A 25,225-nucleotide genomic window follows, 5' to 3' on the forward strand; every position below is an offset into this window, starting at 1 on the left:
CTACAACATTTCCTTAGAAGACAGGACCAGTATTTCTTCTTTTATGATGATCCTGCAGAACACCTTCACTCATATATATTTAATTTTATAACACTAAAACAGACACAAGAATGTAGACTGCAAAAGATGCTGGATTCAGGACAGCATACGTAACATGTTTTGTTAAAAGTCCTACTGGTTTATTCACTAAGGCTAGACAGCAAGTCGTATGATCCTATTTGGTGCATTTTCTACCATGGTCAAGATCAATAAATGGATAGAGCCAAGGACCTGCGGTCCAACCTGCTGTGGTCCAACCCAGTGTGGCAGATGGGAAATAAAATATAGGACCACTGTTTGGTCCCCAACTTTCTATCTCGTTTCCTGGAACTGCAAAAGTGGAAACAACACTGTAAAAGTGTTTTAAGTGACTAGAGAAAGGTAGCAAGAAGTGGCATTTTAACATGAATAAGGTTATTAGGCTTGTGATAGTACTGCATCAAAAGAGCACACATGGGACCCCACTACTTTCAACACCTGGTAGTGTCATTCAGTGACTCATTGACTTTAGAATACATGTATGCTATAATAAATAGATCAGTTATGTAATAAGGCAGTGTGTTGAACATGCATTCATCTTGTGGACTAGAACACCACAGAGAGAGATACATGATACCATACACATTCATTAAGACCAAGTATTTTTGTTTGCTTTTGTTTGTTCGTTTTTCAAGGCTATCCAGGCAAACTCTTCCAGAGCATTTTCTTCTTGAGAAATCGCTTTTCCTCTCCCTTATCAAGAGATGATGACTGGCTTTAAGGAAAAATAAAGCTGAAGAGGGTTGTTTGGTTTTTTCCCCCCATTTTGGTTGCATCATTCTGAATGTTTCATTTAAAGAACAGTTTTTGATGCAGCCAGATGGTGAATCCTCAGGAGGTTCCAGATGTTTCCAGATAACTCTGTAGCTTACGGACTGTGGTTTTGTCCAGTGAGCAAAGGTCAAAGTCAAAGGTTGTATTTGTGATATGAAAGTGTCCAGTTTCTTCTATAAGATTTACTATCTGAAAGGAACGAAAAGATGCAGTTGAAAATTTCAGCAGTTTTACATGCCCACTGAATGTATTAACATACCACTAAGTATCGTATGAAAGGCATAAAACAAGCCCAATTGCCCCAATCCTTGCAGGTTAAACCATTATCTTTTTCACTTACTTCCTTTCTGACACGAACTATGGTCCAGACTACAGTACCTTGGTATTTTTTTTTAGATCATCATCAACCATAATGCCAACCTACCCATCTGCTGTTCCAGCAAACGTTACCATTGAGAATATATTTTTCAAGTGTTAAAAGAAAATCTGTATATTTTCTAAGTCAGTCTTCAAAAAAAAAAAAAAAGCAATACCCACCCCTCCCCCAGCCAAAAAAAAAAAAACCACCCAAACACAGGTAGATTTCTGTCTGGAATATTTACTGTATGCATAGCTGCTAAGCAGGTTACTTTAGAAAATAATTGGCATAAGCCTCTCTGCAAGCAAGGAAAAGAAATAAAACCTTATAGAATCTAGCCCATATAAAACAAAAAATGTATTCAAGAGCTCTCACATCTCACATACTAGCAGTTATTTCTTGAGTAACAGACTTAAATCAATTTTTTTAAACCAAATCAACCATGAAAGACCCCTACCGATGGCATAAGATCACTTCTTCTGGTGACTATTTAATCTATAATCCCAGCTTTCATTCAAACAGGAAACAGAAGAGCTGTTAGGAGTTCTTGAGAAAAATAGGGACTAAAACATCTCTCCTACGAGGAAAGGCTGAGAGAAGTGGGACTCTTCAGCCTGGAGAAGAGAAGGCTCAGGGTGGATCTTATCAATGTGTACAAATACCTGAAGGGAGGGAGTAAAGAAGACGGAGCCAGGCTCTGTTCAGCAGTGCCCAGTGACAGGACCAGAGCCAATGGGCACCAACTGAAACACAGGAGGTTCCCTCTGAACATCAGGAAACGCTAGTTTCCTGTCAGGGCGACCAAGCACTGGCACAGGTTGCCCAGGGAGGTTGTGGTGTCTCCATTCTTGGAGATATTCAAAAGCTGTCTGAAGTGGTCCTGGGCAACTGGCTCTACATGTCCCTGCCTGAGCTGGGGCGGGGGGGTGCGGACCAGATGACCTCCAGAGTTCCCTTCCAACTTCAACCATTCTATGATTCTGTGAAATCAACAGTACGTATCTAACTTGTGCCTTTCTGAAGTTTTGACATTTTTAGTCTCTGAATTGTAGTCTACATTTTTAAAGAGTGGTCATACTCAACACTGAATTGCTGTAACCGGTAACTCCAGATACGTTAAGTTCTGGGATGTGCACCTACCTAAAAACCCATTCAGCATCTTGGGAAGCCAAAGCATTATTGGTCAGATAGGATTAACACAGTGCCAATACACTATGGCTAGGAATCTCTTATGCACCATTTCATTCCAAGAGACAGACATCCCAAGCACAAAAAGCCACCCCATCCTGAAGCTGGCCTCTGGGTAGTGTCATGGACTGACAGAACATTGCTTTTCTGCTCAGTCTTTCCAACCACACCTTCTGTGTCACTCAGGCTAGGCTCAATGTCCTGTTTGCATCCTTCAGTTTGAAACCCATACCTCCACTGAAATGCTGCTGCTAGATATTCCTTGCTTGTTTGAGCTTTACTACTCTGACTGTAATTCCTTTTCCACAGCTGCAGGAGATACAGATGTATGCACACATGGCTTACAGAGCATACCTTAAAATGACAAATCTGGTAGGAATACACCAACTTGAAAAAGAACAATGAATTTAAACTAAATCTTTTGTAATTTTCCGCTCCCCATTTCATTATATAAACAGATGTTTTTTTTCCTCAGACCACAGAAGAAAAGACTATGTTGATGATAAATGAAATAACTTCATGTGTATTGTCAGGCATGGAATGACACAGCCCAGGGTGGATTAAACAGAATGGAAACAAGATAAAATAATAAGAGGTAAATGCCTGTTACAGTAAAAAGCTCCCTTTCCAATCACCTCCCGTTTTCCAGGTTGGAAAAAAATAAAAGTAAAATCTGTTTAATTTGGTTTGCAGCTGTCCAAAATTTTGAAAGTACTTAGGAACAACCCTGCTCTTATTAACACTTCATTTAAATCTGTGCCTCTTGGCTTTAATTTTTTTTTCCATATGGGAATTTTTAATCTAAAATTGCCACCTTCATTCGTCCACTTGTTGATTCACAGATTCTTGTAACACTTTTCCATCTCCTACTGTTCTGCAACTGACATAAGAGAAAAAAAAAATCAAACGGGACAAAACTGATTGTTACCAGAAGGAAACTAGGATATGTGTTATTTGTCATTCTCATTTTTGGCACTCTCTTGAGCCTCAGCTAAGAGAGAAGCTAAGGATTCAATCCAGTCTCCTTTTGCAAAGTTAGGAATCTAATGTCAGGCTTGGTCTCCGAATATCCACTGTGTTATACATAAATGGCTGCACAAGAAATTTACAGAACCCGAGGCCAGGAAGATTAGCTACGCTGAACAATTCTGTCTAAAGCTTCCTTGCGTTATGGTGGAAGAATACCACCCCTCACAACCCACACAGCAATATATGTGATTTTAGAAACAAAGACTACATGAAAGTGTTAACACGTGTATTTTTAAACAGCACTGTATACTTTAGAAAATTGATAAGCACTTTTATTGATCAGGTCCTGCTTTGGGCTTTTAATCTCCAGGCCAAGGGAAATATAAACATATCCACCATCCACCCCTCAAGAAATATAGCCACTATGTCAGAGCACCTGGTAAATCAGACTGAAATGAACCCCAAAAGTTTTAATGGATGTACAAAAATGTATCAAGATAAACCCAGACAATTCAATGAAAAACACCTGCCTGTGTGCCAGTCAATGAGGAATTAATGACTTACAGTATTAGCATACGCATCCTTATGCTATTCAGAAATACTTGAAAAAGAATAAAAGGTTGAGATTAGTTGCCAGGAAGTCTGACAGTTATAACATTAAAAACACAGCATTAAAATGTTTTATTCTGAGAGTTCAAGCTGCAAAGAACAGAATCACCCCATTTGTTCCTGCCATAGTAAGCTTTGCTCTTCTGCTGCAATGTACATGTCTGTTTACATAATGTCTCTCCAGCTCAGTTTCATCATTATCCATCATAGTACAAGTATTCATCTGCCTTTAAACAAGCAAATGAGTGTGTGTGTTTAAGGAAGCCGAAGTGCAACTAATGACATAGTCATTTTTCAATTTATGGAGGGTTTTAGGCCATTTGATAGTTTCCAGACCTGCAAACTGCCCCTTGCAGAAAATTCTCAGAAGAGAGTTGCCACCTGAAGTTAAGCACCCTGTGGTCAGGAGCAATGTAATTTTCAGCAGTGCTGCGTACTCTCAATTTCTTCCTTATGCCTGTGCTGTCTAGTGCACTGGCTTTAAGGAGATTTTTCACCAGCTGAAGATACGACTTCTGGTGCCTCAAAGTAAGAGGCAAAGTCTTACCAGAAATCTTGTTGCCTTTCATGGGATCATGCTAACATCACCTGCACTGAAAATGAAGACTTAGGAACCCAGCTTTAGCCAGCCAAATTTGAATATATAGGACATGCAGCGTTAACATCTGATTGCGAACTCCCTTATCCCTACTATTTCACTGGAAATCACAGAGATTAAAAAAAAAAAAGCCTCATCTCTGTAAATCCCAAATCCTTTCTTTACAGTGAAAGTAGGAGAGGTGGGAGAAAGATTTCTTTTTAAAACGTGATTTCAGACCAGAGAGATTTCTTTTTAAGATGTGATTTCAGACCAATTTCTGTCTAGCCATGGTCTAATATTCACATAAAAAAATTGCTCAGGTGATTCTCACAGGACTAACTTCTTGGTCAAATGTTCTTTTTTACCTGTCTTCTCCCTCTTGGGCAATTCTTACATATCTCTAAGTATCATTTTATATCAGGATTACTTAGCTACATATCCAGGCACTTGCAGTTCAGTCTCACAACTCTCCTGCCTCCTCCTTCTTTTCTGCAGATTTATTTCAGCTTCCTTTAACAAAGTGTCTCAAAGAGAAATGCCTCTCTTGGGAAAGAGCCACATTCTCAAACAGATACATTTTTCTCACTTCCAACTCAGTTGCATTCCTGTTTGCTGTCAGCCTATGGACTTGGTAACAACTGGGATTGCAAAACCCTGTCCTCTCCTTTTCACATCCCTCAGCACAAGTTTCAAAAGCCAGTGCTTTTGAATGATCAATGCCTTCATCCTTCTCTTGCAAGTCCCTTCTCTAAAAATCCCCTAAATGTCTGTGGGTAGCAGACTTTGAGACGTGCAAGAGATTATTACCTCCCCTGACATAAACTAAAGAGATGACAATCACCACTCAGGAACACAGAACTCCACCACCATTCCACAGCAACACTGCCATCGCCTTTAAAACTCTTCAAGTTTTTTACAGTTTTCTGTTGCATATTTTTGCACTCAATCCCTCTTCTCATACAGTAACCACCATCCCTTTCCATAGTTTTATCCCCTGCACTCCTGACCTTTGTACTTCCTATAGTCTCTATATACTTGTATTTCTTGGTCTAGACGTTCCACATTCATGTCTAAAAACCTTCTCAGCTCTGTACTCTTTATTTCTGTGCTCACTGGAAGTATTTTACATTAATTACATAGCTGCAAAGCAGTTAGGACATTTAAGATGGGATGACAGTTTATTTATAATGCAAAGAAGCAGTGATTCTCTGCAAGTTATCCATTCAATATTGTGAACATATTTCTGTAAACTGATAAAATCATATGAACTAATGAATTGCAGAATATTAAGGGATTAAAGGCTTTAAAACTAAACTGCATTATTTGTTTTATAACAGCATAGACCATTTGCTAGTGCAGACTGACAGTATTACACAGTTACCAGCTATCAGCGCAGAACTGCACCACTGTCTTAGCCTGCACAGTCCAGCCATATATCCAGCTTTCACTGGGACTGTACCGACTGCCTGCACACATTTCAAACGAAGGGAAACAATCTGCAAGAACAGTCCTCCAGGAAACAAGCCTACACCGATTCTACATCAAACTAACTTTTATAACATAACTAATTAAACACTATACTATGAGAAGTCATGGACCACAGCATTAAAATTATACTCTTCACACAAGTTGTGAGGTGAAGGTCAATGAATGAATGCTTTCTCTTGTCTGATAAATTCACTCAGGAGAAAAGAAAAAGTCTATCTTTAGATTAAAATGCACAAGAATATACTGTTCTTTTTTCATTTACTCAGAACGAATACTCTCAATTTTCAGCTCAGTTATGTCTCTTTTCACAGAGTCTTATCTTGTATTAGTAACTTCCCAGGAAGCAGATTATAACAGTACTCTAGCATCAGACTGAAGAAGCTTTAGTGGATGAACCCATCATTTTTCTAACAAAGGTAAATATCTTCCCCACCAAATACACTTGAATGCTACTAGGTGAGAAAGAGGATTATGGATTCAGCTTGAACCATCTTATTTGCTTGGAAAATATTTTTTAGGATGACAGGAGAATTCTGATTGAAGGGATTATGCTAGTCCCTGCCCCTGCCCAGAGCAGGCTCAGCTGTGGGGTCAGATCAGGCTGCACTGGGCTTGTCCAGTCAGGATTTTAAAAGCTCCAAGGATGGAGACAGCACAGTCTCTCCAGGACTCTGTTCCACTGCTATACCACCCTCACGGGGAAAAAACGTTTCTTGCTTGTTTTTATCTTTGCTTTGCAGAAAAGATTTTGAAGATGTTTTTTGTTTTCAAAATTTCACCTGAAGCCACCTAAGCCCTATGCTCTACAGGCTGTCGATACAGCCCCAGTGAAAGCTGGATTTATGGCCGAACTGTGCAGACTAGGACAGTGGTGCAGTTCTGTACTGATGGCTGGTAACTGCGTAGTATTTGCTACAGAGGTCTACCAGAAGTGAAACCATTCAAAAGTTATGCCTTGGATAACTGGGAAAGTAAGTGCTCAGGAAGCAAAGCTAGGGCATGAATTTACAATACAGTGGCTTTTGCAGATTCACTTTTTATGTGAACCCTTGAAGAATTAATGAATAATGTAAAGTGGAGAGGGTGTTGCAATTCCTACCTTTTAGCCTCCTGCACAGTAATTTCCCAATGTAGATAAAAATTTGCCTCTGCCACCATTCTGAAAGTGTGCTTTGGTTCCCTTTGTAGACAAAAGGGAACCTGGGAAACAACAGTACATTAAATATAAAGGACGACCAATACGCATCATTGTGTATTGCAACTTACAAAATCTGACAAAGCTATCAGAATTCCTCTTTAACTAAGAATATCCTTAGCCAAGGTCTTCCTTTTCACTGACCTCTCACTTGTTTTCTCATCTTTATTCGCAATATTGAGCCTGAACTAATAAACAGATTAATGCTGGGGCTTACAAAATATTTTAAACACACTTATCCAAGTGTTGAGAAATTTGATGAGTGATTGCAATCATTGAGAAGTGATAAAAATTTCCCTCTTTACAACATGTCCACAACTGGCATATAATTGTGCTAAACATAATAAAACCACCTCTGCTACAATTACATCTGCTTTGTTAACAGTGCTTATTGTTTAATCTTCACAATTTGTAATCCAACAGTACCTGACAATGCTGCCCAAAACAAAGAATACTGTTCTTTATTCTTACTATTGCATAACCTTTCAAAAAATTTGGAGCCTTCTTGGTTTGCACATTCTCATATTTTACTCCTTCCATGACTTCAGAAGACTCAAGTAGTATATTGTGGTTTTGCCCAAAGTGAGTTTTGCTTTGAATTCCATATTTTCTGTTTGCCACAGAAAACATCTTTAATTGTTTCTGAGAAAATGCCAGCCATTTTCAGGCAAAAGCAACAAGATTTTTATCAAGTCATGGTGCACAGTTGTATCCATTCTCTCATCTTGTTTCCATCATTATTGATACAGTATGTTGACAAAAGTAACAACAAATTGGTGAAAAATTTAGCTCAGATATAGGCATTTTTTTTAATTTGTCATTTAGCGTGACAACACAATTTAAAGTATGTGTAAAAATTCCCTAAGCTGCGCTGAAAGTGGTAATGGGCTGTATATGGATTATACAGGCTTGAAGGCTATTAAACCTGATTATAGAGTTTTAGATGAAGGGAAAAAAATAGATGTGACTTCACAATTTCAATGAGCACACTGTGATATTGCATGAGAGTGCTCCTCACCTGCTGCAGTACATGTCTCTCTCTCAATGTCATTAATCTTCTGTGGAGCTCTACTAGTTCATCGAGATATGCCTAGAAACAAATCCCCCCCCATAAACAGCTTGTTAATTAAGTCATAGCTATGTATTTAAAAAAATTCAGATGTCTTCAAAAACAACACAAATTGAAATTTTATTTTAAATCTTTTTTGAGCTGAATTTTTTATTTAGTAGCCTGGCTTTCTCTAACTTAAAAAATCCCAGATATAAGTTTTTATGGGTTTTCTCAGATACTTCTTGCCAATGAAAATCTTATCAGGTGGTCCTTTGCTGTAGAAGATAATCTCTGTATCTCAACTGTGGCAAAAAGCGTCAAACAGACTGTGGATGCCAAAACAGCATCTTTAAAAAACATCTCCCACCTTTCCACATAAGACCCAAACCCAAAGGCTCACAATCAAATCCCTCTTTTTCTCCAAAGCTACATAATTAATCTTCTGTGTCAACAAGGAGATATAAGGGGAGAAAGATCAAGCAAGATTAATCCAATGGTAAATTCCACTGTCCTCCTTCATGGGATGTCAAACATTTCCCACCTCTCCACCCCATTATCAATGTTCTCCTTCAGCCTGAGCCATCAGAAACCTTTTTTTCTTTTAAGCAGAGAGAAATACGGCACGCAGCTTAAGAACCAAAAAGTGTATGGATCAGGCCACTGAAAATCTAGCAACATATACTGAAACTTTGGTCTCCTGCCTCACTTTATCACAAAGTTGACACTAATACCTTTAAAATATGAACCTTCAGAGGAACTTGACACTGGGAAATTGTGCTATGTTCTCTCACTCAATGAATTAGAGCTCTTACCCAGGGCCAGCTGATACGATTTTAAACAAAACTGTCTTTCTCCGTGTTAAATGGTAACTGTTGCTTCATATCATTCTAGTTAACACACTAAATCACACTGCCACTTCCTAACGCACAGCCCTCAGAAAGGATTCTGGAAAATATATATATTTTTTAATTGACTGATTTATTGGCTAGGAATATAGCTGTGAATTCTCCTCTTCAAAAATTATCACTTCATCTGTGAAGCACAATGCAAACTCATGGTGGAGAGCAGATAAAATAAATAACAGATGGCAGATTTCCAACTGGTGACATTTGCAAATCACCACGTGGATTGAAGACAAGGAAAACACTTTCAAAATAGGACAGAAGAAGAAAGAATTACAGAAAAAAAAGAGAAGGATCTGCACCTAAAGGAACCCAAAGCAAAGATGTACTAAGATTTTCATTCTGTAACAAAGGCTGATGTTAGGAAATACATTAGTATCACATTCTGGACTAGTTTACTGTCACCTCATTCTCATTTACCTTATCACAATCCCCATTCTTTATTTGTTTATCAGATTTGTTTTGCTTTATTGGACTTTTCACTTCTAAAATCTGGAAAAGAAGGAGAATACTGTAAAAATTAAATGCATCATTGGATACAATTACATATGAAAAATTCTGCTATCAGTTAATAACACAAAGAATATAACATCCGGAGAAAATGTAATCAAAACTCAAAACTAAGCTTTTCATTCCTTAATCCATACAACCTACTCATATTTTTCAGAAAAAAGCAGCTTACAGCAGAAAATGCTGAGTTGCTCGAATGAGGTGATATTGACATTATTAATCCTTAAAAGAATTAATTTCATGTCATTTAAAGCCTCCTCAACGCTTTTTTGTATCTTTTGCATGCTGGTAGGATAACAGGTCTGATTTTGCAGATACAAAATGATGGAGGTACTCTCCAGTGCCTTTGAAATGTCACATGATCAGCACATTTTTCCTGTTCTTTTTTTTCCCAATGCTGCCTCTTTTCTTCTACAACAGAGATTTTGAAACATAGTCTTTGAAATGACTGCATGAGTTGTAAATGAAAAAAAAAAGTGTTTGATGGTAATTCCTCTTGCACTTATATGGCACCTTTCCTTCAATGCCATACAAAGCTATTTACTACCACATATACAAACCAAAAATGCTTCATCCAGTACTGAACCACAGTCAAGAAGAGCATGTCAACAAGCAGCAGAACACCATGCTTAATATGAAAGTTTTAGGACTAAAGCGGGAAATATTTTGGGGGAAAAGAACCGTTGCTTGTTTTTCCAATTTTTTCACAACACACATTTTTTGAAGCTAAAACTAGAGTTAAAAAAAAAAAAAATCACCATGTCACTCCTAACCTCAAATATGATCAGTTCTTCTGAAAAAAATAAAAGGAAAATAAATGATCACAGATGATGGGAGATTTTGTTTCACATTTCATTGTAAGTAAGACTAACATCACTAGCATGATTATCTCCAAAACCACACTGGAGAGTCACAACACGGGACAAAACTCAGCAAATAAAACAAGGAAATAAGGCCTGTAAAAAATAAGTCTTCTAGACTAGCAAGAAGCCTCACTGACAGCTTTCTGTAAGTTCTCTCTCATTTCTACTTCCCTTGGTATAAATGACTAAAATTGCATATATGCTCCCCAGGGTGACCAGCACCATAAGAATACAGCAGGCAGGCAGCTATTTCCCTATATACAGAAAGTGACTGCAGACCTGAGCTAACCTTACCTAAGGATTTACTTAGCTAAGAGTGATGCAAAACATACTTTTTGGAAGAAAAATCTCAGTTCTTCGATTCAACAGCCCCTGGGGTTACTGCTGTGTAGGCCAGTGGAAGAACAAGACTTGTTTTGAAAAAAACAGACTCTAAGCACGGATCCAGTACCTTTTAGATGCTTTTCTTGTTTTTAAAGGAAGAAAATTCTTGGTTTCAAATAGAACCTTAGCAAGGACACAGTATATTTGAAAAAGTGGCTTCTTTACAGTGCTCTTTGATGTGTTGTTGAGATCTGACACCTTAAGCACTCTTCTTTAGATGAGACACAGCACTAATCACACCTGAGGAAGCTTATAGAAATATTAACTTTGTCTTAGCACTTTAGTTCTATGAATGGACTTAGTCAACACAAGCCTGATTTCATCAGTCAAAAGCATCATTCTGGCAAGCAGGACGATGTTACCAAGCAGAGATTTCAAATGTGGCTACGGTCTATACAATTTGAATTCTCATAATGCTTCCCTAAATTTCTGATTTTCAGCTCAACTATAAAATTCAGCTCAATTATAAAAATGGAAGAAGGTATGTGACATTTAATTTTAGCTGGCACACTGCTATTGTTTGGAGTGTCTAAATGCATAGATAGACCTTCTGTTAGATCACTCAAGGGGAAACGAACATGAAAGATGTGACTTGAGCGGGCTGCTGATATTGAGACCTACAATTACTTAACAATTACATTGCCTTTGTAGAAGTTAGCCTTCATTAAACAAGCCATAGGTAGGTGTTTTATTTTTCTTGTGCTTAGATCTCCAGTGAATGCTATATTCTTCATCTTTACAGTTTGCTTTTTCCTCAAAAGACTCTTAAAAACTTCTAACTTTTGTACGGATCAACTTAGAAAAGCCTACAGAATTTCTGGTGGGTAATAAGAATGGCTTCTGGACATGGAATCTCCTTCCTCTCTCTGTGCACAAACTACTCCCTAGGTTTTTTTCCCCACAGTGTATTTGAACTTAACTGACATGAATAATAATGTTTCGGTTTTGCACTATCAGTAAGCTTGTATTGGAAACCTTATTAGAAAAACAATTACAAGTAAGTAATTTCTACCAGATAGTTGAAGCACTTAACCTAAGAGATATAGGAAAGGCTCATCCATAAAACTCACCATCTAAACCACAAACTTTTGTTAATACATGTAGACACTATTCTAACTATATCAATACCGTAAGCAGCCATTTATTGCCAGTCAGTAAATTTCATGACTGCTTTGTGTATGATCCAGCTGACACTGGGAATGAATTATGGCTCCTTAAAATAAGTGACAAATGATGTATTTTATAGGGTTTTTTTAAAGAGTATCAGCTTTTATGTTTAATTTTTATATTTAGAAAGTCTTACTTTATTGGTGACTGGGGGTGAGGTAACTCCCAAACTCTAATTCTCATTTGTCCCTGATGTATTCTTCTGTAGCTCTAGGTTATCTAATTTCTTTTCTCTGAAAAACAGAACTACCCTGCTTTCCTACCTCAAAAATAATAACAATGTTAGCTCTTACGGATATGGAACAAGTACTCTGATAGTGAAGTAAAAACTACCATGTCTTCTAGTGAAGTGAAAAATATTGTATCTTCCAGATAAACACTGGTGGGGGAGAGGGAAAGACTCCTGAGAATGAGCCTCTTGATGCAAACTGTGTCTACTGCTAATATAAACCCAAACCTGTATCAATTGTACGATTGATGCTGTAAAGCCAGTTTGCACTGTTTACCTTACAAAGCCAATTCATACAGAAAGGACATATTTCTTAAAATACTCATGAAAACATTACTTTGGTCTATAGTATTTGCTAAACCAAATACTTCTCCTTCTCCTGAAAAAAAAGCTCTTATGTCATTTTACAGACTAACTAACTGCACCAAAGTAATGAGAATGTCCTATCAGCTCCCCAGCACCGCATTAACGAATCCTGATTTACCTGGTTGTTGTTGGTTTTCAGTAATGGTGGTGCTGGTTCATGATGTAGTGGTGAGGAAGCTGAACTGCTGTCACCGTCACTGCCATCACTCAGACTAACCCTATGGAAAAACAGAGCCAAGAGATGACACCTACAGACAAAGGGCTGTTACCAGAGGTGAACCGAGCTTGCACGTTGAGGTAGGACACGCAGAATGACCCCTAGCTAAGCAAGCCATCATTAATCAAGGTCACGTGGAAGAGAGGCATCTGAGCAGAGCCGCACTCTGGAAAAAGCTCTGTGTAGCATGCAGAATGAAGCTGTCTGCCTGCACTTGGCTGAGATGACATGTCCGGTTAACAGCAGCTAACATTACAGTAACGGTTAAATATTTAGAACATTAAACTGCTGTTCCCAACGTTCCTGGAGCGAGTCTGTATCTTGGTTCATAACCACAGGGAAGGAGGAAAATCTTTTGTAGAGATACTTTTCTGCTCTTTTAAAAGCTTTCTAAACAACTGTACTTCCCACTCAGACAGGTGCTTCACTGAAAAGTTCCTTGTCTCTCGTCATAAATAACACTCTTTTTCCTGGCTAAAATTTAAAAACTTAGTATCTCAGGAGAGGCCACATGAAAACTCTCAGCTCCTAGTCAGTCTCACCCTTCATTTACTTAGGAACAACAGGGAATGTTTACTTGTTGGAAGAAAAAAAAATAGTTATTTGGGATAAGAAGAAGATAGAGAAACATTAGCCTTACGGTTTTGTTAAAAAACAAATCCAAAATCTCCACACTTACAGACAAGCTGAGCTTGAGACAATCCTTTATACAATCACTGACACGAACAAATTCTCAAACTGCTAGTCATCTTGGTGGTCTTCTCCTTGATTCCAGCTGCTAAAGTGCACCAGGGAAGCAGCTGACATTCATTAATGTTTTCCTATTACCTTCCCATTTAAGCAGTAGCTGACACTAGCACTCAGGTGCTGTGCAGTCTCAGCAAAACCCTGTGGATCAGGTAAAGAACCCACTATGAAAAGGTTTGAGAGAGACTGTTTCAAGTTTTCCATAACCTTCAACAACATTCAGATGGAGCTTCAAGCTGCCCAAAGAATAGATGACTTTTGGAATGTCCTCTTAAGGTTGCAGCTAGGATGCAGAAGTGTTTTTAAAAAAGTAATTTCTGTGACAGATGCTTGCTTTACCTTCTGTCTGCACTTCTACACATTACCTACTGCATGCAGCGCAGAAATTACTTGGAATTCAACTTTCATTAATTCTGACCCAATTTAACAACCTAATCTAAAACTGGTAAGCAGAGAGGTCTTGAAAATGAGACACTATGTACAGAATAGCTCATCCGGCAATTGAAGGACTTAATTTTATCTCATTTATGACAGAGAGTAACTATGACTACTCCCCTGAAGTCACAATGGCATGAAATCAAGCAAAGTCAAATGAATGAGGAGCATCATAACCATATGGATTAGTACAGAAATAGTTTGTATTGGGAATGGCTAATTCTGATAGTTTTTAATAGAGGCACTTTTACATGCATATGCTTTAAAAAGAGAGTCTGAATTCTCTGCCCATTTGCTAGTCAGCGCTCTTTGAGAACATTAGACCTCACCCCATTACTAACCCAAGTCTTGGAGACCAGGCTATTTGCAATCACAAGACACTCACCTGCGACTCCTGCTTCCCCCTCGTGTATTTACAGGTCGTTCCAAATCAGAATCATTGTCATTCTCATCTGCTTCATCTGATTCATCTTCATTATCATCTGAATGCAGATCTTTCATTATAGACCTCAATGGACCTGAACAACAGAGACAATAAAGTACAGAAATGAAGTTCACTTTGCAGTGTTCCAGGCAATGCACCCAGCTTTGTAGATGATAGAAAACTACCCTCCCCTCACAGTGTTGGGAGGGGAGAGTCTTAAACATTAAACAAACGAAGCAATGCACTTATTCTTATAGCTTATGCTGCAGGGACTTATCCATGAATCATTTACTCACACGAGCAACTCAGTTAGCTTCAACAGACTTACTCATGGCAGTGAAGTGACTCATATGTTCAAGTGTTTTCACGATTGGCCCCTTGGACCATAGCTGAAGTAAGTAAAATACTGTTATGCCATGAGAAATTGACTATTACTGACTATTACTTCAACTATTATTAGAAGCAAGACTCTTTTGCATTGCTGGGTTTTAGTATTTTTTGTTTTCTTAAAGGGTATTATTATGCAAGTAAAGATCTGCAGGGACATACTGATCAGTAACACTACCTTTGTTAGGTTAATCCATGTATTGAGAAGCAGAATCTAACAAATCATTCTGACAAACTCGTACTGGCCAACGCAGTCTTTGTCTTCCTGTTTTTTATATATTTAGCTTTAGCTGTTCTCTTTACTTCAGGGTCAATTTCAGGTCAAGTAAGCACTTTGCCAATGTTCATTCGTAAAAAGTGCATCAATCCCATGCAACGGCATGCTGTCTCTTTTCCTGAATTAACAGAAGGTACAAAGCTTGACTTGCTCATAAACTGTATTAAATTCAGTTTGGGATTTTGGTTTGATTTTACTCAATTTATTTTGCTGTAAAAGACAGTTACAGAGAGAGGAATATATTTAACATATCTGGGAAATGTAAAACTACAGCTGCTTGAAATAAGAATGGGCAAAAGCAGCTTAGAAGAGGGAAAGAAGCAAGACTGATGCCACAGTGCATTTAACTCTGAAGTACAGTCCATCTGAGACACAAAGCAGCAAGTAAAAGCAACGGTGATGGCTGCAGGAACAGCAATTACTATTAGGGATCTCTAATTCCTTCAGCCCAGGAAACACAAAGTACTAACATGAACAAAGTGAGCTTCAGAGTGTTCTTCAAAGGGAGATGAAGGTTGCAACTCTCTATTTGCTAATGGGGAGACAGTCAAGGAGTGTCACCCTTGGTCACTGCCAGAAGAGAAGATAGACCTCTGTCTGTCAGGGTCATACTCCTAACAGGGACAGCGTTTCCTTCATGGGAGGAACGGCTTTATGGATTATTCTAGACCTAGCAAGGCTCAGGTCACAGGCATTTTGACTAGTCTTGTGTGAGTGACTTCAAAGCTGATGTTGAGAATGATTTACCACTAAGGTTGCACTAGAACTTTAATAAATTGGCGCAGTTTGGGCCAATGGTGCAGATCAATGGTTTCTTTCTCTGTTTTTACACCTTAAGGTTGGCTGCTAAGAAGCCCAAATGGTGCTGATGGGCAAATTCCTGGTGGAGCAGACACTTGTACAGGCAACAAGGAAAGGGGAGCTATACTGAAGTGCTTCTTGTCCACACAACCACTGCTGATCTGCAGAAGCAGCTGATCAGTGCTCCATTTTCTGTTCCTGTTTACGTCTCAGGCAGACAACGCTCAGCTATTTGCAAATGGTAGCTTGTACTCCAACTGACTATCTAATCATCTGACCCTTAAAGGAGGGAGCTGACTCCTTCCTTGGCTTTTAATAGAGGCAGTAATAAACAGGGAGGAGAGAGGGCACTCTCAGCAGCATAGCACATGGGATGAAGGAAGAATTTGCCCATTTTCATCTTTTGGAAAATGTTCTTAGTGGCCCTTGACTGTTGAGGTGGGCGAATGAGAGACACAGCATAGGGAGCTAAATGAATAGAGGTAAAGGGTTAGAAAGAGAATTAAATTATAAATATACAAAGAAGGATTCCATGTTTCAAGAGAGATAAAAGGGTAGAACACAAGGGTGTTCCCACAGGCTAGGCTTAGCCTAGGAAGGCTAGTTTCCTTACACCTTACTGGGCAAAACCACTAACAACCACCATCAAAGTCCTACTGAACACGGTTGTCTTTGCAGACAAGTCTCACTCCGCTCCATAGGCCAAAGTCAGCTTCTGAGAAGGCATTCGTCTCCTCTCCACAACATACAGGAGGAAGAAAATTATAGAGAAGACTTGGTAAAGGACAGATGAAAGTAAAGCATCATCACATTCTTGATGAAAGAGCAGAGGAAAAGGTCAGGGGGAGAAAAGGTAAAATAATAACCAAAACCTAATTTTATAGTGAAATTTAGTATGACATATGAATAGCTGATCTTACATAAAACACCACCACATAACTCCACAACATGGAAACTGGTAGCTATGCTTGCAAGTCACCCAAAACATCAGTCCTTGATTTTATTTTTAAATGGAAGCAGAAAGAAAACCAGTACACGTTCCTCATGATCCCTACACAGCCTGCTCTCCCAAGCTTAAGCTAACTCATTATTCTTGCCTACGTCCTTTTTCCAAGTACAGCAGAGGGCCATTTTATCCCCTGATACTCCTTTGCTGTGTTCTGGGACAGACAGTCCTGTCTCAAGTTGCCTACAGGCTTATTCCTCTTTCTTGGAGAAAAAGGAACTTGGGAGTCCTGAGACACATCCATCACTGACAGCCCCATAGGCATTGAACGACCTGACATTCAGACAAGTTTTCACTTAATGTAGGACCATGTCTGGGACTCTGAATAGGCATTTTGTACCCGCTAGCTAACTTTTTCCATAGACTTTCCTAACAATCAGCAACGTATTAATCTTTAGGTCTTTTGTTTCTAGCACTGATAACGATGTCACTGTTAATCTTCTGCTCCTTGCTAACACTTAATTTAAAATTCTGTGACAACCTTTTTAAGGGTTTGAGGAGTTGTTATCTCCTAAAGGGTCAGAATAGTTAAGGAGAAACTGAAAACTAGGAGCTGCCCAAGAGCAAGTATTCTTCGTAAGGAAACAGAGAAATATCAGAGTAAGGGCAGAAGGGGCAGAAGAACTTGAAGAACCTTTGGTTAGCCCAGTGCTTATACAAAAAGAGGTGAAAAAAGTTCATGCTGCAGTTTTCTGACACTTGAGTGAGCACTGGAGTTTGAACACAACGGAACAAGAGCAATGGCCCTGGCAAGTAACTTCTAGTTAGGGAAAAAAGCATGGGTTCTGGCCAGAGCACAACATACAGAGTGAACATGCCACAGTATGCCTGGTGCTTCATCCCTTTGCTACACAAATGCATGGCCTGGGCAATGAATGCATGTAGTTAACTGGAACTCCCAGAAAGAAGCAGTAGTCACTATTTACTGTGGCAAGAAAGAGGAGATGTATATACCACTTGCGCTTCAGAGCTGTTCTCATCAGAGGAAGAATCTCCCATCTATTTTTGAGAAGGTACAAAAAACTGAAAGACAGCCTGTGATATGTCTTATATATGACCCAGAAGAGATAGATGGATCCAGTCTGCTCAAAAGAGTATTTTAAGTCAATGGGGTTTTGCCCAACATAAGATAACAGATACAGGCTTTGTATCTGTTGTATCTTTTGGCTTGTCATGGACAGTTCACACCACTGATGAGGTTTTCATGACAGCAAAAATGGGGTTTCAGCAAGAAGGGGTTCTATTTAGCCTCAGGTAAAAATTAAATGCCTGAAGCCAGCCATCAACCACAGTTCACTTCAGCTCTTTCTTTCTTTCACCTGGAGTAACGCTGTCAAAACACATTAGAAAATCAGCACCAGTCACAGAAAGGCAGTAGGACAGATATGCATCATGTGTAGATCTATTTAAAAAAAACCTGTCTGCCTGAGGCACTAATGTATTTTCATAACCTTAAATCAAGTCTACCATTGAGGAATATAAATGGATAAAACAAATGCAATTTCAATTAGTCAAAAGCTGCTTTTTTAATGCTCCGGATCCAAAGAACAAAACAAAAGCTTATTAAGAATGTATCAGTTGTACAATCTTATAAACCCAGGGAAAAAGGCCAAGCAGGAACTAAATAGTTTAATAGATCATGTAGAATGAACCTCAACTTATTTACAGAAAACTCGCCTTGGCAAGTTCTCTGGGAAGAAAAATGTATTTCTTTACCGAGTTCCAAGTAAACTGCAATTATTACCCAGAAAACCAAAGTCAACTTAAAGTCTAACCATCATCTTCCCCTGACATGTATCTGAATACTGTACGCTCTTAAAAATTCCCAATATTATGGGAAGATCACGGCCCTTTGAAAGGGTCCACATACACAGATCCATGGGCTTCCCATGGGAAGCCACACCTTCCTGAGCAGGGCTTCAGATGCAGCCAGGTGCCATGCTACCTAACCCTGCAAACCTCAGAAAGAGAGGCTCTTTCGAGTTTAGCATCTGTTAAGTGACTGGCATGTATTTAGTGCTTCAAAACAAATACCCTTCACACCCTTTTCTCAGATACACATTTTCTCCCCTTTTAGTTTGCCCTTACAGCCACAACTGAAAACAACCTGAGGAAAAGTCTTTAAAGCAAAACTGTGGCCAGTTCAGGCTGTGAAAGGCAGCTGAAAAGTGGTAATGAGATGCCACCAGTTCTGTTTTTACTGGCCCCTTCATTTCACACATTCCTTTCAATTTCTCTTCCTTTGTTGGTACCTTGTTGTCTGCTGTTTTGAGATGGTGTAAAACTGGAACTGGAACTGGAGCTGGAACTGGCAGGACTGGGCTGTTCAGACTTAAAAGGAAAAAAAAAGAAAATAAATAACATTGTAAGAAACATTTTTGCCTAAAACTCTTACTGTTAGTTACTGCCTAAGGCATGCTGTCAAGAAAAAAGAACTACAGAACAGAATAATACTCAAAGATCTTTATTTCAGGTGTCAGTGAGGCAAACATTGTGGAAGCTGCTATGCAGTCAACATACGTACATACTACTATATCAAGTCTAGTTCTTTACTAAAGCCAATACCCTAATAAGAAGTTCCTAATGCCTTGTAAGGAAGGCTATAAAACATGAGAGCCTAAATGAGTTTATAATAGATCTTGTCCATGTCATACTGTTGTTGCAACATCTTCCAAATTAGTAATGATGTAGTAGAATCGAAAAACAGAAGAAGACCTGAGCAGACCACACTAAATGCCCGAAAGCCTCAGACAGTTTTCTTTCTTCTTCCTTAGAAAATAAGTCTTAAGATGAGGATTCAAAATAAACTTTTCTGCTGTTATTGGATTTCTCCTCATCCCAACACTTTCCACATGTATGGAACCTACAGATTGTAATAGTGATTGAACCAGTAAGACTGCTTTGTTACACAGGGAAATTATCTGGAACCCAGAGAGTACAAAAGAGAACTAGATTTTTAAAACAGAGTTGTTAAAATCAGTTTATATTATTTAACAAACAGTTCTATACATCGTTTTTCCATTATTGTTTAAAATGTATAAATTTCTCTCTAAAATTCTGTAAAATTACTGAGAAAGGCCTATTACTTCATCCAAAAATTCTGTATAATTTTTCTCACAGTGGTTGTGGCTTATGAGGGTTGTACTGAGAAGTCTTGCTTCCTGCTGCCATGTTGCATGTCTCCATATACTTTTTTGCCATTTCTTAGGATCAGTGGCTTAAAGCGTGTGGGTATCGGTGCGTACTTGCACACACATCTGTGTACATGAGACAAAGAACGAATTTGGTATGTGGGCACAGGGGATGCTAACATAAACATAAAACAAGAAAGAACTGTCCATACAGAAGGAATGGTGCAAATCAGGTTAGGAAGTAACGATCTAAAAATCTACTACTGAAAAGAAAACCTGCTTACACTTTAGATTTTATACAACTGTGTTATTGTGACCTGTTATCCAAGCTAACAAGTTTTCTGACTCTCCCTCCCTGTATAATATCCCTCGTGATTAAGTTAGAACTAAAGTGTTCTCAAAAATAACAGCAGTAATATCCAGTGACTGCAAAACTCAGTTTTCACGCACGCAGGCTACCTAAGCCTAACAGTTGCTTTTTCTCCATAAATCAATCTATTGTTGCCTTTCATAATGAGCAGGCAGATTTACAGCCTTTTACCGCCTTTTCTCACAATGAGAGATGCCTATTTGGGCAAAAGAATGCTTGAGAAAAACACCATTAACATCTGCTCTCCTCAAATCAACACCAGCTCCAGTTCCCACAGACACACACAAGTCAAAATAGAAACTCTGGACCTGACTGCATGGGTATATACAGCCTGTATACAGGTGAATCAACCCTGTGCAAGAAAACCCAACCCAACCAACAACGCAACCCATTTCTGAGTACGAAGAGAGATTCTTACATGGTCCACAGCATCAGATCTTTTTGAAAGACACTGCAGCATCACTTGACACTGCTCCAAAAATCAAGTTATTCTGAAAAAACATTTTTTTTTTTCCCCCCACCGCCTGAACTTCTGCAAAACCATGAAAGATTTTTAGCGGTAAAATAGTTATGATAACATAAACCTGTTATGCACTGATGAAGAACAAGAGTCAATGCAAACTTTAAAGACATCACCATTCTGGAAGCTAATTTCAGTCCTCCAGCTTCAGGTTACTCTTAAACATCTGGTTTATCTTTCACTTTCTACTCTTTGCAGCAAAATTACTAGCTGACAACAGGTTTCCTGCAGATTTCCATTAACTGTATTTTTCCTTTATTAATTTCAACATGAACTTTAACTTATGTAAAATCCATTCCTTTAAAAAAGTAACAAACACTAAAGACTATCATATTCAGTTTAAAATACTTGAAGAAGTGCTAAAACTGTAGGAAAAAAAAATCACGCAGGTGCGGAGATATTTGTCACTATTAAAACTTCACTACTTTCTTTTCAAACCAGTTTATTGGAAAAGAAAAAAGGGAAAAGGCCTGGTCTCGTTCACATTATAAGGCATGCAAACACCAGCGAAGTTCCTCCGTGTCAAAATTTTCTCCCAGCATTCACTAATCAAGACAGGATCATAAGAAGGAATGGATATGAATACATATAAAGTTGTTATAATACCTTCCTGGTAAAAATTTTGTTCTGCTTTAGCAAGATCACTTTGAGGAGCCAAACCACAGAAAGTCCCAGTGAAACATAAATGATCATCCATACTCATCTAAAAAGGGTTCTTAATGCCTCTTGAAACAATTTACATTATTTCCTCAAATGGCCCTGTCTGAAAATTTATTCCAAGAAATACAGATTAGCATAAGTGTTAAAATTGTTAAGTATCGGAATTAAACCTAGCTGTTTTGACTTTGAGAAATCTGGGGTGAGAGCGCACCCAGAGGAAACAGCTGCTTTTAACATAAGAATGAACGCTTTAACAGAAAAGAGTTGCCTTTTTAGAAGGAACTAAAAATATGCCTTCCATAAACGACTATGGATTAGTGCGGACAGCGCTGATGTTACCAGAGGCTAGTTACCTCTAGTTACCAGAGGCTATCTTTTGTCATCTAAGCAATGCTTTTTGACAGTTTTACAGGCTGCTATCCCAAGGACTTAGGTATTTATGGCTTTATTTGCTTGGGCTTTCTGCTCTTATCTGCTGGTAACTAATCACCAAACAGATTTTTTTTTTTTAATGGGTCTGAAATTAGCTAAAGGGTGTTCTTCAACAATAAAAGCTTAAGACAGTACCAGCAAAGAACTCCTCTCGTATGTCCTTTTCCTGTTTTACTAGTTTTCTCTTCCTGCAGACAAGCTAATGAGAGCTTGGGCCCAAACTGTTCATTAGTGCAATGACCCGATACGATTTATTGCATTCTTAGACAGTCTATTTCGTTTTAGTGCTCTCACACCGATGCACAGGAGACACTGGCTTCTTTATTAGGCCTGGCTGAGGGCCTTTGAAACTGTTCGGCAAGAAAAGGGACTTTTCTTTGGTTCAAGTTTTCCCTGAAAAGGTACCTTTTTCACCAGCTCTAAATCACTTGGCTTCTGCCATTTCCAAACTCTTGTCTGTTTTCACAAGTAGTACAACTTACTCTTGAGCTGCAAACAATTTTCAGGCAAACTCACCTGTTTATGATACAGGATATAATACAGCTGTTTCTGTAATATTTCATGGTTGTCCGGATTCATGTAACTTCTAAAAATAAACCCCATCATTTCAAGCTCCTTATTTACATTAAAAAATAGAAAACATCTGTATGTGGGTAACAATGGCTTTTCTTGCCTTCACCTGAACCGTTTTTAAAGGAAGCTTACATATTGTTTCCTGAAATAAAATTTAAATGGTGTAGTAATACCCCATTTCATATCAGCCAGTCTACACATTTCCTATTTTTGCGCACAACAGTCTACAGATTTACGTTTCCCTGTGCCATACATACTGAAAACTCTCTCCACTTAAAACTGCTTATAGCTGAGTATTACTTCCACTTCCACTTTGTCCAAAGTTAGCTTCTCAGGGAGGAGGAACATGCTCCCCCAGGACAAGCCTTCTTCTCTAACAGGACTACTCTACTTACAACTTCTACTGCCTCTTAAGCGCCCTGTCACTGGCCACCGCCTCAGCTTTTAGTAGAGTAATCCAACCCACCTGTAGCTCAAAGGACAGAACAACCCCACCTCATCCACTAAGTGTCCACATCTGCCACCGCCAAGGGGAGACACCGTTTGGGTGTCCGTAACATCGTAAGCCTGAACGGAGCTGCCTGCACCCTGCCCAAATTCTGTATCACCACATCTCCTATCAAGCTGCTACATTAGCAACTAACCTCCAAGGCAGGGTAAAACTGTTCCCTTCTAACCATTCACAAAAGTTAGCTCTTAGGGAAGATGGAAGAACAGGGGTATGGAGTGGGAAGTGGAATTAATTATTTTGTCATAGAAATGGAAATATTTATTCGTAACTATGACATTTAAGGAACTAAAAAATTATTTAGAGAAGTAATTTCAGATTAAGGAGATGTAAAATTTAAACAGGAAATGCCAGATTATTGATTTTTTGAGAGGAGGCAGAGACAGTCATTTGGCAGAGAATGTGACCTAAGGTATTGATACAATTAGCTGCCTTAATTATTTGTAGTAACTTAAAACAAAAATTCCATATCACTGATGGAGATGAGGTTATTTGTTAATTAAGTTGACTCTGTACCTGCTACCTGGGCAAGTCCATGTGCCCTGATGAGTGCTGAGGGAGCTGGCAGATGTCATTGCGAGGCCACTCTCGATAATCTGTGATTGATCATCGTGACTGGGAGAAGTGCCCATTGGAGGAAGGCGGATGTCACTCCTGTCTTCAAGAAGGGCAAGAAGGAAGACCCAGGGTACTACTACAGGCCGGTCAGCCTCACCTCGATCCCTGGGAAGGTGATGGAGCAGCTAATCCTGGAAACCATTTCCTGGGCACTTATGGATGGGAAAATCATCAGGAGCAGTCAGCATGGCTTCACGAAGAGGAAGTCATGATTGACCAACTTGATGAACTTCTGTGATGAAATCACTGGCCTGGTAGATGAGGGGAGAGTAGTGGATATTGTCTACCTGGACTTCAGTAAGGTCTTTGATGCTGTCTCCCCTAAGGTCCTCATAGACAAGCTGTTGATGTACGGGCTGGATGAGCAGACAGTGATGTGGATTGAAAACCGGTTGAATGGCTGGGGCCGGAGGGTTGTGATCAGTGGTGCAAAGTCTAGTTGGAGGCCAGTAGCTAGCAGTGTACCCCTAGGGTACTGGGTCCAGTCCTGTTTCACATCTTCATTAATGATCTTGGTGATGGGGCAGAGCGTGCCCTCAGCAAATTCGCTGATCACACAAAACTGGAGGAGTGGCTGATATGCCATAGGGTCATTCTGCCATGCAGAGGGACCTTGATAAGCTGGCAAAATGGGCCGATAGGAACCTCATGAAGTTCAGCAAGGAGAAGTGTGAAGTCCTGTACCTGAGGAAGAACAGCCCCATACACCAACATATTCTCAGGGCCACCCAGCTGGAAAACAGCTTGGCAGAAAAGGACCCGGGGGTTCCTCATGGATCTTACTAATGTATATAAATACCTGAAGGGAGGGTGCAAAGAGGACGGAGCCAGGCTCTTTTCAGTGGTGCCCAGTGACAGGCCAGAGGCAATGGGCACAAACGGAAACACGGGAGGTTTCCTGTGAACATCAGGAGACACTTTTCTACTGTGAGGGTGACCAAGCACTGGCACAGGTTGCCCAGGGAAGTTGTGGAGTCTCCCTCCTTAGAGATATTAAAAAAATGTCTAGACGTGGTCCTAGGCAACCAGCTCTAAGTGGCCCTGGCTGAGCAGGGAAGTTGGACCAGATGACCGTCAGAGGTCCCTTCAAACCTCAACCAGTCCGTGATTCTGTGAATCTGAAACACAGCCTTCATTTAACAATTAGTTAAAAGAAAAGACCTTAAGCAAACATTGCAACTGTTTCATCTCAACAACTGCACTGGATTAAGCAGGATTTGCCTTTCTTTAGAGACCTTCCTACTGAAACACGTATCTACTTTTGAAAGAAAATAATTTTCCTTCTATATTTATGTACATATTTTGTCTCAGCTTTATAAATAAAAAATAAATTTGAGACACTGCTAACATAAAAGCTCAGAAATACTCAAGCTAGTGTAAGACTTAGAGAAGACTCATGCCCAGGAGA

The 25,225-nt window shown here is 39.2% G+C and overlaps 1 protein-coding gene across 1 annotated transcript; it reads right to left on the reverse strand.

The window, feature by feature from the left end:
• Positions 1-255: 255 nt before the first annotated feature.
• On the reverse strand, positions 256-24,403 carry LOC104076158 (protein AF-9-like). The gene is made up of 8 exons (XM_009576923.1): positions 24,105-24,403; positions 22,635-22,704; positions 19,258-19,336; positions 14,496-14,628; positions 12,830-12,929; positions 9,613-9,684; positions 8,258-8,329; positions 256-1,041 (listed from the first exon to the last, which is right to left on the reverse strand). Exons 1-8 carry the CDS (start codon positions 24,401-24,403, stop codon positions 910-912), a joined length of 957 nt encoding a protein of 318 aa, XP_009575218.1. The 3' UTR covers positions 256-909.
• Between the last annotated feature and the right edge of the window lie 822 nt (positions 24,404-25,225).

This window comes from Fulmarus glacialis, unplaced genomic scaffold (genome assembly GCF_000690835.1).
Source record: "Fulmarus glacialis isolate BGI_N327 unplaced genomic scaffold, ASM69083v1 scaffold3404, whole genome shotgun sequence".
Classification (NCBI taxonomy): Eukaryota; Metazoa; Chordata; class Aves; order Procellariiformes; family Procellariidae; genus Fulmarus; species Fulmarus glacialis.